This window comes from Tympanuchus pallidicinctus, unplaced genomic scaffold (assembly GCF_026119805.1).
Source record: "Tympanuchus pallidicinctus isolate F22 unplaced genomic scaffold, pur_lepc_1.0 scaffold20, whole genome shotgun sequence".
Classification (NCBI taxonomy): domain Eukaryota; kingdom Metazoa; phylum Chordata; class Aves; order Galliformes; family Phasianidae; genus Tympanuchus; species Tympanuchus pallidicinctus.
The window spans coordinates 1,637,624-1,653,455 of record NW_026294722.1 but is presented as its reverse complement, the minus strand read 5'-3'; the positions used below and the strand labels follow the sequence as shown (position 1 = coordinate 1,653,455).

At 43.5% G+C, this 15,832-nt stretch overlaps 1 protein-coding gene across 5 annotated transcripts in view; it reads right to left on the bottom strand.

Moving 5' to 3' along the window:
- Window positions 1–15,832, bottom strand: part of DOK5 (docking protein 5) — a 33,607-nt gene that overhangs the window by 606 nt on the left and 17,169 nt on the right. The window contains exons 3-9 of one of the 5 annotated variants that reach the window (XM_052683940.1): window positions 8,945–9,059; window positions 8,735–8,854; window positions 7,817–8,006; window positions 6,819–6,954; window positions 2,288–2,350; window positions 1,946–2,066; window positions 5–721 (exon numbers count right to left, since the gene is read on the bottom strand). In XM_052683940.1, coding sequence (XP_052539900.1) covers window positions 603–721; window positions 1,946–2,066; window positions 2,288–2,350; window positions 6,819–6,954; window positions 7,817–8,006; window positions 8,735–8,854; window positions 8,945–9,059 — 864 coding nt within the window. In that variant the 3' untranslated portion in view covers window positions 5–602. Of the gene's footprint in view, window positions 1–4; window positions 722–1,945; window positions 2,067–2,287; window positions 2,351–6,818; window positions 6,955–7,816; window positions 8,007–8,734; window positions 8,876–8,944; window positions 9,060–15,832 lie in introns of those variants that run through there. The other 4 variants (XM_052683941.1, XM_052683942.1, XM_052683943.1 and 1 more) reach the window with 4 other exon arrangements.

Genomic DNA, 15,832 nt, shown 5'->3' with positions numbered 1-15,832 from the left:
GGTGTGTGCCGGGATGAAAAACAGAACAGCGCTCAGTGAGGCACAGCAACTGTACTCAGCGCCCTGTAGATCACTATGTAAACTACAGCTTACGTCCTTAAAGTAGGGATAGGTATAATTAACCTGCTGCTTCATCTCAGAAACAGCTCCACTCAGATTTTCAATATGAATTGAAGCATTTGAAGCTTTGGGCAATGTGCTTTAACTGGAGATGCTCAGGGTGGCACTGGGACAGTCCCCAACAGCCGAAAGAGACGACTTCACTATCTATCCTGATTACAACACTGCCTGCACGGCTTTATTTTTTCCTTCTCAAAGACCAGGACTTTTCAAAGACTTCTACTGCTTTCTCATGACCACAACCTCCAAGGATCCCCTTTCCAGTTTAACAAGCTGTTCTAAATTCAAAACGAGTGGTCTGTCCCCATACGGCCTATTTACGCTGAGTCAACACAGTGCTGAATGACTGCACTAATAACTAAAAATACACCAATGCACAGCCATAGCAGTGCCTGAAGGGCTCAAGCCGCTCCCGTGTATCACAGCATCGCCTGCCCGCATCCCGGTACGAACCAGCGCCAACAGGCGTTCGCGTGCTGCTTCTATTGCGTTATTCTTCCCTCCGTCCGAAACACGGCAGAGGCTTCGCTGGGGCTTTCCACGCGCTGCATGCCCCCTCTAGCGTTCGAAAAAAGGAACGGGACAAAACGACGAGCTGTTACTGCCAGAGGGATGAGAATGAAGCGCAGCCGCCTGTGTCGGGTGTCAGCCCTGGATTTTTAACTACAACCGCTGACACTCCGTGCTCTGCAGAAGTCAGAGCCTCCTGCTTAATTTAAACGTGTAAAATGAGTATCTAAGAATCATTACTTCTCCTCCTACCTGAAGGACTAAAAAAAAAAAAAAAAAAAAAAAAAAAAAAAAAAAAAAAAGCTATAAATAAATAAATCAAATCACCACCGCTGTAAGATTTCCCAAGCACAGCTTTATTCCATCCGTCTACACGCTGCGAGAAGAAACCGCAGCCAGCCACAGCTCTGCCCCTCAGCATCCGGCTGCCCCACCTGCACCACGCGTCCCGTCTGTTCTCCGCGGTCTCTTCTGCATACCCCGATCCTTCCTTCCTTCCTAGCCCATCAGCACCAGTTGCAGCCCATCCCACAGCCCGGGGAGCGCGGTGCCACTAGATGGCCCCCGGGGACCGCGGAGCGCAGCCGGGACAGAAGCCCCCCGGAAAAACCCCGCAGCCCTCCTGGAGTTGTGCCTGCACGGAGATCCCTCCCGTCTCCACACCAAGACGCCTTGCCGGTACGGACCCTCGGTAAGTCATTGTTTTAGGCCTTGTTAGCTTCAGTAAGGTCCTGCCTTACATTGATTGTGGACATATTAGGCATAAACTGTTGACCAAGTCCAGGACCAGGAGTGGACCCAGCTTCACCACAGCTTCTTGCCTTCCGTGGTTTAACTACAGATCCCAGAAGACCTCACTTTTCATTTCCATCTTCCAGGGAGAGGGAAAAATGAAACTGAGTGGAAGCCAAGAGACTCTCTTTGCTCCCTGATGGCTCAGAGTAAGAACTTCAATTTTTCAGAAACTGTCATCTATTTATTAGTTTCAATCCTAATTAGTAAACAAAGTTTGTTTTCCTCCTCAGATCATTGCCATTTCTCTTTTTTTCCTTTTCATTCCCTTTCCCCTTTTCTGGCCCAGGGACCTGCTGTCCCTGTCACACAGATCTAGAGAGAAAACCATGCCATGAAGTCACCCCTCCACTGAAAAGCAAGACGAGCATCCTTCTGATGCCAACCTCTCCAACTCAGGTTGGACAAGCACTTCCCTCCATTAATTCGACAGCAGTGGCAACTGGCTGAGACTGAGCATCAGTGTTCAGAGAGATAAAGAGACACTGCCCTGCCTCAGCAGCCCTCCCCAACTCCTCCTTACCTTGCAGGCCGTAGAGCTGGCCGGTACTGTGCTGCCGTGTGATGTGCTGCCAGTAGGCACTGCGGGGCAGGGGCACCATGGTGCTGAGGGACACGGCTCGCTCGCTCATCTTCATCTGAAGCTGTAAAGCAGTAAACAGATATGAAGGAAGCAGTTGTGCACACTGAAGGTCCTCAGGGAAGAGCGCAACCACTGCCTGAAAAGATTTCTAATGGCATTTCAGCACGGCGTCACCCTCTGTCCATCTGCCCATCCTGCAGCCAGCAGGGACTGACTTGGGGTTAGGCTGGGGGCACACACCACACGTTAGGAAGTCACACTGCTTTGCACACCAGAGCTCACCTTCGTGCTGCCCTGCTCCTGCGCCAGCACTGCTGCCTCTGCAGGGAGGTCTAACTCAAGTAGCTGAAACAGAAACTGAGGTTCAGTGGGAGGCAGAAAAATGCTCCTCCTCTGACAGCTACGCAGCAACTACGTAAGCAGCTTCCCAAAGCTACGTACAACCTCAGCACACCAAGAACCTGATTAGACATGTTTCACATGAATTCAGTAGTATGCATATGCTGGCTGATAATAATATCTGGGTTTTATCATAAACTTCATAGTAGAACTAAAATTCTCTTTTTTCCAAAGCTCAGAAAAACATTAGTTTGAAGATACCAAACCTGTACTTGATCTTTTCTATTTATAAAAATGCTTTTCAGGAAAAGAGCAAGCTCTTACATTATAGTTTCACAAAACCTGAGGTGACAGAACCTTTTACAAGAGAGCTGCCTGTTACTGAAGAGCCATTTTGAGGTTCTTTAGAGGGGTGAAAACCCTCAAACTCCCTCTGTATGGTGGATGCTGTGCCTGCAACGTCAAGGGAAATCAAAACAAAAACAAAAGCAAACCCAGATCAACCTTTGCTCTTAGAACACACACCCCCATGTTGGAAGGGTGAGTCACTGCACAGCACGAGCTGCCACCTCCACCACACAGTATTTATCACAGTTCCATCACTGAAGCCCCAACATCACTTGTGGTGTCACCACACACAACAGCTCCATGGAAACAAACGAGAGACCCACGGCCAGAGCAGAATGTGCTTCCTCACTGATGGCACTTCCAGGCTGGTGCACTCACAAGTGAGTCGGGCAGCAAACTCAGGTGGTTTGAGCCACAGCCCAGCTGCCAGGAGGACAGCAACAGCCAGGAGGGTATCAGTGGAGAAAAAGACACTGCCTGAGAAAGAAGATAAAGACACAGAAGGGGCAGAAGAGATGCCTGACCTGATCTCAATCAGCATGGGAAAGAATTAGAAAACCCACAGCTGGGGAAAAGAACGAATATGTTATGTCCTGAATACATAGCACTTCATCAAAACACCTCAGACTGTGAGCAAAAGCAGCTATAATGATGATGGATTTCATTCTCACAATTAGCCCACTGTATCTCTGTGGCAACCGAGGAAGCAGGAATTGCTTGCTAATGGCCTGGCTTTATTCCACAGAGGCACCGAGTACCATAAGCAGGTCAAAGCCAGCCAGAACTCCGTGCTGGAGCATGCATGGGCAGTGGCTGCAAGCAGAGGATCAAGCAAGACATAAAACTCCACATACCATTAATATAACGAATAACTTGTTAATTGGAGTGCACCTAATCCACAGCCTCTCACTCTCTTCTTAGCAATTAGTGAAACTAGCACAGGAGGCAAAACTACTGCCTGCTTAAGAGTTAGCTTTCTTCCGAGTTAGCTTTGAAGGTTGCTCGAAAAGGAAAGAAAATATGCCTGCAATTTGAATAGGTATTTTCATTTCTTTGTCTGGCAATGCAGAAAAGGAGCAGCTGGACAAGGTGAGTTGCCACTGACCAGAACAGCTTCATGCATCGCTAAGCAGAATTTGCTCTTTCCTTCTTTAAAAAAAGAAATCTTTGAATTCACTGGAAAGCAAAACAACCGAAGCCCACTTGTGAATGTGTGTCAGACCCTGATCAGCACATCAGACCTCACCACAATGCCATCACACACAGCAGGCTGTCAGGAGGAGGCTCTGGCTGAGGAAGCCCACCTTGCTCATTCCTACAATCCTTGCAGCATCCACAGGCAGATACAGCCACACTGCACCAACACACTCAGCTATGGAGCACGAGGCTGCTGGGGAGGTGTCAGACATCACAGCCTACGCTCAGCAGAACTTGGCAGCTCCATTTGCTTTACCAACGTGGGACATCCAACACCCCCTTACTGCTCAGCCCCCAAGCGCTCTCAGGTGCTCAGCACCACAGCCCTGTCTCCCATGCTCACCTCACTGATGTAGCAGCAGCCAGGGGAAAGGAGAAGGGTGGTCAGGCACTAAAATGGCCTGCCCAAGGAGGTGGTGGAGTCACCATCCCTGGCAGTGTTCAAGAGGCACCTGGATGAGGAGCTATGAGATCTGGTTTAGTAGCTTGTGGTACTAATAGGAATGGGAGGGTGGTTGGACTGGATGATCTTGCAGGAGGTTTCCAACCTTGTGATTCTGTGATTCAGAAGCCACTCAGAGGAGACTTCATGTCTCACTACCAGTATCTCCCATCTCTTATTTATCTTTTCTGTAAATAGTAGCTCTAGCTTCACTAACACAATTAAAAAAAATAAATCACAAGGGGTTATTAATTCTTAGAGACAAAAACAACCTAATGCAGCTCAGACCGCTGGGCGTGAAGTGCAAGCCTCCATATAGACTCCCCTTGGAAGTGTTCAAGCAGAATTAAAGTACCAAGAAAATCAATCAACCTGAACAATGAAGATGACCCTCACAAGGTATCCTGTGATCAGCAAAAGCAGCTATCTGATCTCTGCATTAATGTAACGATCTTCTGTCTGAACTCCTAAATCTGAGCAACCTTGAAACCTTAAGAAGGAACTAAGCCTGACTATATTGGGACCAGACATTTCTATGACAGACTTGGGAGACTTATATTCATGGGCATATGGACCTGTCTGAAGCAATTATATTCAGATCTTAAATTACACGGCTTTCAGTTCGACGGGAATATGTTCTTATTTCCTGTTTAGTGCTCTTGGGTCTATAAAACTAGATTTAGGGGTTGTGGTTGGACACAGTGTTCATGAAAAAGCTTCTGAGGTTGTACAGCTGCTCTCTGCTGAAATCTATAGCAATTGTGCATCTGTTGAATGTATGGGCACTTGTAAAACAAATTTTACAGCATGCTGTCAGACACCGTGTATTAAAGATGCTACTACATGAATGCAAAACCACTAATATGAAATAGCCTGAAGACCTATTCACTTCAGGAGGTAAAAGCTAATGAATTGCCTTTTTTTAAAACAAACAAACAAACAAACAAACAAAATTCACGCTCTCAACAGCTTGCTCAGTCCCATCTGATGCTGGTTTGCTACAAATGTTTGCTATGTACGCTGACGTAGACTAGGCTACTTCCAATCTGTTTCAGTTAGTTACCGATGCATGCTTACATCATCTCCCATCTGTCTCAAATCAAGGAATTTTGGGCATTCTTGAACAAGACAGGCTTTGGGTCAGTACTTGTCCTCATGGACACGGCTTCACTGAGGTGACACCAGCCAGAAGTTAACTGGGTAGCACCAACTGGAAACTGCCATGCTAACTGGTCTGTTCCTTGCAGGAAATGGGCATACGTGGCCTGCATTACCCCTAAACAGATTCGAGTCTTCTGTGCTTTCTCACTCATTTGCTCACCTGCTCTACAATCGATGACAGAATGACCATCCAGCTGCATGTTGGGCTGAAGCAGCTATGTAGTACACAAAGTCTGTCAGAACACTTGAAAATAATTTTCTGTTGTTCCTCCTCATTATACTGTTAAGAGAAATAGCTTCCTATCACAGATTTGACTTCCTTTCTGTCTCAAGTTCAGGAAATGAGTAGAACTACTGAAAGGATTAGACATGGATGTGGATAACAGCAGCACTTTTCATAGAAAGGAAAAGACAGTTTTCACTGCAGATTGCATGAACCAATTAGTACTGCCTGAAGTAGAGAAGTTGCATATGGCCAGGCTCTTCCACAGTTGTCCATTCTGCACATTTTATGCATTCTAGAAAGTCTGAGAGTCCTACAGTGTAGAGACTGACTGTGGACACAGGATGAACAGAAGATTCCTTCTGACCCCACAGAATTCATGAGAAAACATACAAAATAAGACCTGGAAACATGCTACGTACAAGTATCATCAAACTACCTTCTTTTGACATCACATATGGAGATCCCACACTATCTGTTCTCAGTTTGTAGGTTAACTTTGCACCTTATACTCCTATACTTTCTAGGGGTAATGAGCATCATAAAATGAGTTTCAGACACAAAAAGCACTTGTGAAAAACAGGCATCCACCAAGAGATCAGACAAACATGTAGTCCTCCCTCCCACAGGTTAACCTGAGCCATACAGCTCATTCCAAGTCATGCTTGAAGCGTAGGCATCAATTAAACAAAAAACTGAGCACGAGCCACATTCTGCAAATAGATGGATGAGAAATGTTTCTAAACAAACTCATGATGGTGAGTTATTAGAATAAGTTAATTAGAATACTAATTCTAATAGTATTAGAATAAGTAATTAGAATAAGTTAATGAGAAAGGAAACTACGGATTGATGGGAGCTCATCATCTCTGTATTAAATCACACTTGTGGCTTTCCAACCACAGATACCAAAGACTATACATTTCCTTGTTGTTTGTAACTGGGACTGCTTTTCAAGGATCCAAACACTACCCTAAATATAATAATTGAGACTAATTTACTAAGAGCAATACTCAGACTGCTTTCTGCCTGTGAATCTAAAGGAAGTCACACTGAGGCATCGCTCACTTATGTGAAATAGCAAGCGGAGCGCACAGCCATACCATTGAATTTTTCACGCTCTGCAGCAGGCGCTCGTGTTGTTCTGCTATGGCCAGAGCAGCTGAGTGAACCTTCTGATAGATTGCTTCCCCATCTCGTGTCTGAAAGATGAACAGTCCTTCTCCTGTGTCGCACATCCTGCCAAAGTGAGAGCAGACAGGAGCCAGATGTGAGATTTTTCACTTGCTCGCAAGGATCTGTAGCACTGCGCCGTGCAGCTTTAGAGCCATCGCTGCACAAGCAGAATGAAACAAAGGTTGTTGAAGAACTGAAGAAAGTTATTTGCACGGGCTTTAACAGCCCTAGCACAATCTTACTGTTTTAACCCACACCTTGGCCAAACACAGACTCAGGTGAGTACAACCCTTGAAAGTGCATGAGCTCTAGAGAGTTGATGCACAAAACCCAGATTTTTGAAATTTAGACTTAAAAGAGGGGATTAATTTTCCTTCTTCCCCTTTCAGGGCTTTAATATTGCCTGTAATGAGCTTTGTCTTTCACTTGAAACCCTAAACACGTTATCCTCAGCATCCCAACGGTAATGTCTTACCACAGCTAATGCACAATCAGAGAACTAAAAACACATCCCTTTTCCTGAGAGAACTAAATTCTTCAGCAGTACAGAGGATGGACGTTTAAATGCCTCTTCTCTTTCCAGATATGTTAATTGTACGATGTGTTTCTCTTTTACGATTGTAATTCTTTAATGTGCTTATCTAAAATAAAGCAACCACAGCCTTTAAAAAGGATTTGGGAGTTTAGTTCAATCAACAGGTGCTCCAGCCTCAGCCACACCAAGACTTCAGTTCATTAAGTTCAAGCTGCAGGAAGCGATAAGGAACAACAACTCTAGAAGGAGGAACTGCATTTATGTTTCTTATAAACGCATTTGTCATAACAGATGGAAAGCAGGAGTGTGATTAACAAAAACAAGGACCCCCTTCTCCACTACTTCAGAATGATGGAGGAAGGTGATGCACTGCAACAAACACACACCTACCTCCCTGCTTCAAAGGTGAACCAAGAAGGGTCCCGTCCGTAGCGTCGGAGGGCACTTAATGGCCAAGAGACGAGTTTAACTCTGGGATTCTGGATGTCCCAAAGACAGATATTCTCAAATGTTATCTGCAAGGTACATTCCCCATGCACATCTAAGTTAGGGGATGGCATCAAATACACATTGAATCTCTCTGGGAGAAAAACAAAAGGTTAGTCTAAAATCCCTGCCCGTTAACTGTCGAAGTCATTAAAGGAATTTCCTATTTTCCACCTCTATTAAAAGATCTTATTTAACTTCAAACAATTACTGCAAAAATAAAGACTCAATTCCTTCCAACAACTCAACTAACTCAATGTTTGGAGCAATCAAAACACTGAGCTGAAAGGGCAAACACTTGGGAACGTGTTGAGATGCAGAAGAACTGCACCATCATAATCCTGATATTAATACAACTGTGTGCATGAATAAATACACTGCAAGTGCTTTTGTGCATATAATTAATTAATTTGCATAGGAAAATGAAGTAGCTGAGAGCTCAGGTTTTGAGTGCAATTATTGTTATTTATTATTTGCTTTAACAATGTTGATAAATAGTTTCAGTCAGAGGCTGAAACTGTTGTACAGACACAGTATAAGAAAACACACAACGAAAATACAGTTTCCCTCTCCAAGGTCAGCTAAATTGTATGAGAGGAAAAGTGCTATTCCAAAATAATTTTAAAGCCTTGAATTACAGCACCTTATTACCATGCTTGTTATTTCTGATGGCAATTAAAACAAAACAAAACAGGATGGGGGACTTGGTTCCTTGGTTCCAATTTTTGGTACCAATTTATTTTTTGTGTTCTTATGTGCAGTCCAAATGATTTTAAAATAAAGTAACAAAAGACTTAAGAAGTCAATACATTATGTACATACCATTCTGCTCCCTCTCCACTCCTGATGCCAACAAGTCAGGCTCTCCAAGGCTAATGTCATTAATCCTTGTCCCAAGACACTCCATCTGCAATACCTTGCACCACTCATCTGCCTCAAGTTCTGTATAAATGCCCAGAAAGTCTGTGTGTAGGTATAATACATTTATGATTTCACAATTGATGCTCTCATGGGCATTGCCATTTTACCCACCTGACTCACAAGCAAAAGTTTTAGAGGTGTCATCGTTAAAGTAGATCCCAACAGCATGCTTCTTTGTGCTTTTTGGCATCCGTGATATATTCTTCACATTATTGAGCTCTGTGACCTGGAAGAAAAAAAGAAAAACACACCAAAAAAACCAACAATTTGGGGATGTAATAAAGACCTAAAAAGATATATATCCACTATTGACCAGAGAAGCTGAAAAAAGAATTGTTGATGTTGAGCTGCAAAGGACAGACAAAGAGAGAATATTTGATTGCCCTCAAGGAAACGCAGCCTTGACATGAATCACCTTGTGCAATCTACTTGGAGAGCCTGGATGGTGAAGGAGACATTCTCCACTTCCCTCTCATCCACATAACTTCAGCGCAAACTGACCTAAGCAGGATTTAAGCCAAGATGCAGGTAGAATCGAAGCTCACTTCGAGAAATACTTACAGGCAGGACATTTAGAAGACCAACCTGTTGCAGTAGAAATAAAAGGAGGTGAAGAGAGAAAGCTGAAAGAGTCTCCCATTTGGTGGAGCAAATCCGGTTCCAGCATGGCTTCCATTGTAAGGACAAAACTGAGAATGGTGTAAAGTCAGTGTCTGAAACTGCATTTAAGGAAAGTTGGTGGTTTGTTATAACGGCCCATAGAGAAAATAACTATGAAAAATTGAAATAATTTTTTTTTAAAAGATCACAGTTTTAGTAGTTGGAAAGCTTGTTCCCTTTAAAGATTCACAGAATGAATTCTCAGATTTGTAGATGCAGATTTCTGTTGCTTGGTTGCCAAAAACCGACTGGAATCTCTTTCAATCCAACAAAAATGAACATGTATCTGTTACCTCACAGAGTTTTAGGAAATGCATGCTATGGTTCCCTCATGTGGCTCTAGCATCCACTTTTCACGCTCACCCTCATCAATAATGTTCATAAATTTGACTGAAGAGAAATTTTTCACTTTTTAAATTCTTTTTAGTGTAAAGATTAATACCCAGATAAGGCATCAGGAAGCTCTACTGAAATATCAGAAATAGCTTCACTGATTGTTTTACATGCCAAGGACTGCAGAGACAGAAAGGAGTTTAAGAAAAACATCCCCAAAGCTGTACTTTGCAACCAAAGTGCTTAATTACTTCAGTCTCATTAGGGCTGCGGAACGCTCTTTTATGGTTGCAGTTGTAAAGGAAGAAACGCAGCACTCCATCTTACCTGGAGGATTTGGGAACTGCCACAACTTCTCACTGTAGGGTCCAGAAAGGAGCTGATCCCCCACAGCTCCTTGGATTCCCCAACACACCTACTGCATCCCTCCGGCCTTAAACCCTAAATCACCTTCTCCTTAGAGTCAATTTATTGCCTCTTCTCTTTTAGCAAGGGAATATGGACAGTTAAAGTCAAACTTTCAGGCAAGAGCCTGGAGATCAATGACTGGAAGGGACAGCAGCCAGTGGGCAGCCTATCCCCCAGATAATCCACACACCTAAGATCTGGAAATTCACTCTGCAGCTGCTAGCAACAGGAATAACAAAATGAAAGAAACATCCATAGGGAACACATCAAGTCTTCTGCTGAGCTGCCAAATCTAGGAGTCAGGTTTTTATAGCCTCTGGGCTCAAGATTTTGAGAAGTGTCAAAACCGAGACTTCCTGATTGTGCTTAATTTTGCATGAGGATTTTTCTCTCTTCTAGGAAATCCTGTGATGGAAGTACATCCCCCAGTGCTAACAAGACACTGACAAACTCATTGTTAAATATGACAAATCTGTCGTGGCTCATTCCCATCGTACTCAGTACATGACAGGTCAAGCTTGAGTTGCCAGCTGCCAGGTTCAGCTCTCATTTGCCTGTAAATATTCAAATGCAATAAGGAAAAAAACTAAAGTTAGACTTTTTGTTCAGGGCAGTAACTATTCTGACATTTACAGAGAGCACATTTTCTGCAAGTGGATGTGCTAATGAAATTGGCACCAGTGAGTGAGCAAGTACCTGTGAGTTCAGAAGCCAGCAGAAGTAGAATTGGGCCGTATATTTTGGTACTGAATCATTTAGTTATCCAGGATTTATTCTAATTGAAAGCTCATTTCCAAAAATCTGGCGTCTAACACTCCTGCTGCTGGGTAGCACACTAATTGGTGTCTAGTGTAATGAATCCCAAGATGCTCAGCAGCATGATCAGAGAAGGTTTATACAGAAAACTGCTTCCCCTTGCTACTGTGGGATCCAGTGGCAGCTGGGGGCTCAGCCACTGCCCCAGCCCCCTGCCAGCTCCCAGAGCACACAGGGCATGCAGCTCTGCAGGGCAGCCCCACCAGGGAACGGAGCACTGGGCAGCACAGGAGGCTGCTGGCTCTCGAAAGGGAGCAAACAAACCAACCAGCAGTACCACTAATGACTTGTGTTCAAACTGAGTCATGTACCTCTGGGCCAGACAGGTGAGAATGTTCAAAGCACTGCTGGGAAGATGAGAAGGATGAGATTAAAGCATCTGCTGTGTTTGTACATAAAAGAAGCAAATTGTGATCACACCTTCCTTTACCTAGACTCCAACCCCAGCTCACCTCAACCAACCCAAAGCCTCCTGCACTCTTGCTTTGTGTCTCAGTGCCACATCCACATTGCAGCTCTAGGCTGCATCATCTCTGAGCCCAGACACTGGAATTCAGATCTCCTCCTGCCAAATATAACACACCCGTGACCCTTTCTGGTCTAAGGCTTTACACCAGAACCAGCTGGTTACCCCAATTTGGTCATTACATAGAGTAGGACAGAAGCTACAGCCATACTTGTAAACCAACATTTTTCCTTTCTTTTTTGTTCTCCCGGTCAATAAAAGGTTACTAGAAATTACACAGCATCTCTTCCCTCACCCTGCAGCCCATGACAGTAGTAATTTCTCCTCAGTGAGGACAGTCACTCTATGCTACAGTGACTTCATTGGGCCATAAGGGAGTTAAGCAAAACCCAAAGGGAACAGAAGTGCATGGCTGGGTGTCCTGACCTGAAGGCAGCATAACGCACAACCATGTTCCCCTTCAGAAATTCAGTCTTTCAGCTCACACATGCTTTAGGTCCCAAATACAACTTCATAGCACCTGATTTTTACAGCTGGCAAAAACGCAGCAACTGCCCTCTCTTCCTTTTGGGGCTGCACTGCTAGAGCTGTCCTTACCTTTCAGAAGAACTGTGGCACAACACAGCCCCTTCCTGCAAAGCCCAGCTTTGGCCAAGGAGCAGATCCTACTGCAGAGCCTCCACATCCACAGCACACCTGTGCTCCCAAGGGAGAGCTCGTCAAAAACCACCCAGCACCCAACCTGCTGCATCGCCCTGCAAGGTGCTACAGAGCACCCTCATTACCCAGGCAGCCTGAAGAGCCTCACCATTGCTCTCACGAATGCAACAGATGGTTCAAATTGTCTGGCACCAAATTCACACTAAGAAGTGGCAGACAGCTAATTTCCCCTCCCCGGGCTTTGGAAAGGAGTCAGGAGCAGACACCTGCCAGTATTCCAGGCTGCTATTCTCTTCCTGCTAGACATGTAAAAGTGTTGTCATAGTTTAGTAAGTTCTGGGGTTTTTTTTGGTTTTTTTTTTTTTTTTTTTTTTTTTTTGCCAAAATTAGTGTACATCTATAAGCTTAATTCTAAGAAGTTGGATGAGCTACGAATCTCAGGCCCACAACAATATTTAACAGTGAAAGAATAGGAGGACTGTTATTCTATTGAGAAGGGTTGCAGCCCCGGCACACTCCTTTCCTCCCTTTTGCTTTCAGGGCTCCTTTACATCAAAGGTGACAACCCATACAACTGAAGTACACCTGATTAAAGACCAAAATAACTTGCAGAGGTGTGTGGTAGGAATCCTGGACCAGGATAAGGGATTAAGCGTTCACTGCCCGACCGACAGCACAAGCAGACAGAGCTTCATCATGGCCAGAAACACTCTGGAAAATATTTTCCCTCTTCCATCCCCTCCTCTAACATGCCAAAAACACAGTTGACTGAAAACAGCCCTAGCAGCCTCGTGAACTCAAACAACCCTTTGAATTAGGACATAATTCTCAAATACGGGGAGCCTTTCAGAACAGAACACAAGGGATCATATTTATTGCCTACACAACTGCCACGCTCCTTGGTTTGGATGCATCTTTGGTTTCAATCTTAATTAAGGACTTTATGCTTCTCAGCTGCTTGGAAACTCACCCAGCAGAGAGCTGTAGGCAAAACTTCCCAGTCCCACCAGGGGAAATTCATTGGTAAATACAGCACAGTCATCCCAGCCCAGCTCCATTCATGGCACAAGATCTGCTGGTAAACACATATACTTGCATGGCAAAAGCACCAAAACGTCCCCAATGAGTTGCTTTAATTCTTTTAAAACCTCAAAGCAGACATTTTATTTGGAGTTAAGTGATAGCACTCATTAAAATAAATGTTTAACAGTCAGTTATAAGCAGAGTGGTCATACTTTCAACATTTAATTTGCCACTGGTACAGTTTTGCATGAACAAGGCTGGAAAACAATTACAAATGACAATTCAATTTTCCAACTGGATTATTCCATAACTAGACAGACTGTTTAAATTGCTTCTGCTGTTTCAAAGCAAGATTAATACAATGGGATGAAAACTTAGATCCCCTCAAGGAATCAGCATAGTCCTGTCAGCAGTATGGAATTAGTTGGCTTTGTGTTGGAATATTAAGGATTATTCTGGTACCCTGCAGAGTTCAAAATCACCTGGAGAAACACAAATTCCTTCATTCTTCCAACATCACCATGCTAAAGCATATGGTCATTTGTGGATGATTATTTTTATTTACCAAATGAAATCCATACAGTTACCTGAAAGGCAATTCTCTGCCCAGATTTTGCATCCCAGATCCAGATTATTTTCTCATCCTTGTAGACCCAAATTAAGTAATTTGGAGTATGCAGAATTTCAGTTCACTTAAGTTATACATGACCATTTTCAGATGACCTGTATTTTAGTGCACTTCAACCTTTTTGTGTTAAAAAAAAAAAAAAAAGGAGATTAAAAAGTATTTAAAGTCAATATTACACAGAAGTATTATTTCTTCTGTTGTTTTAAACTTCCCCAGTCACTGACTTTGCCAACTAACTGCAAGTCTGGATCCTTTAGATCATGTTTAATAAGAAATTCAGGCAGAGATGCACTTAAATTATAAGTATTTGAATGTTTTACATAAAAATACTCATTCCATCTTGCGTCATTTATTTCAGAAGTACACATAGGAGATCCAGGCAAGCACAAAGTAAAGCAGTCTAAGAGCTGAACATCCAAACCACCTGAACCAACAAATGAATGTTCTTCATTCTAAAACACAGCCACCAAGCCAAGCTAGCAGTTATCATCTCCTGCAGGAGCCCACAGACTACTGGTATCACAATGGATGATGGCAGCAACACAAGAAAATCTTCCTCCATCAAAATGATGTGGGAAAGCCCCAGGCATGGGGCAGGGAGAAGAGGTGGTGTCGCATCAGCAAGATGGGAGCAGCACAGATGTCAAGATTCCACCTTTGGCACAGGGCTGCAGAGTAGGACACAGCCCTCGTGTTCCCAAACTCAAACAAACTGGATCCCCCAGTGTGACAGAAATACTGAACTTCCAACCCAGACTCCAAAGGGAGAAGGAATCGTGCCTGGGTGAGGATGACTTACGCCTCAGTCCATTCCAGCTCAGACTGAGAGGCACCACTGCAGGACCAGCACAAGAAGGCTCCCAGGCTCCCTCCACTAATAAACTGAAGTAATGTTTGTGCTTTAATTCATCACACACGCACAATAAAGAAACAATTTAACACTCCAGTGAAGGAGGCAGGTGCTATTAAAACATTTGCTGCATTCATCATTTTTCATTTTCACAGTCTTATGATAGATTAAATCTCCACAAAGACTGATGGGGTGAGCAAGGGCCCCTCCAGTGTCTAGATTTGATGCTGCCTTCAACAGCTTGTGCTGACCAGATGTGTATAACAATAGCAATGACTATTGCAGGCACTGGATCATATGATGACCATCAAAGCCCATTAATAAGATAGATAAAAACAGTTGAGAAGTAGTGTGGTTGATGACTGCCATATTAAGATTTTTTTTCTTTTTTATTTTCATTTAATTATTATGTTTTTGGTGGTTTTTTTTTTGTTTTTTTTGTTTTTTTTGTTTTTACAAGAATCAATTCAACTGCAGTGCAACACAGAGCAGCAGTGGCATGTTCCCTTCGAACACCTCCCAGATAATCATGCTGGAAGTTGCATCATTGCCCACCTTTGAATTTCACACATTTACAAAGCTTTTTTAAAAAGGATAAAGCCATTTTAAGCCACATGTGCTCTTCGTAAGTCAACACATTTTAGCCAAAGAACACAAGAACACTACTTAACATTCATTAGCTTCCTTTCAAGTAAGGTTGGTTATAAGCAAGCAGAGCCAATCAGCTTGTATAGCTGATGGCTTTAGAACTAGAGGGCAGCCTCAGTTTCTCTTGAAAAAGAAATCCAGCTTCATTCAGATTCCTTTTAGATTTCACATCTGTTAACTAATCTGAACCCGATGATGCGTTACATTTGTAAAGTGGAAGAAATAAACACTTGCATGAGACTGACAGAGCCACGCTGATACAAATGCAGCGTCTCACTGAAAGCTAGATGTTGTCTTACACACACCGTGCTACCCTCAAACACACCGTTCATTACTTCTGAAAGTTTCTTAATCAAAATGTAGATGGAGTATTTATGGGCACGACTTACTACAAATTGCCACAGGTTTTATGATCAATCAGTTACAAATTATACAGCATGCAGACCGACAAGTCTGAATTCAGACTCAGTATTCCCTCCAGATTTCCTCCTAAACGTACGTCAAAGA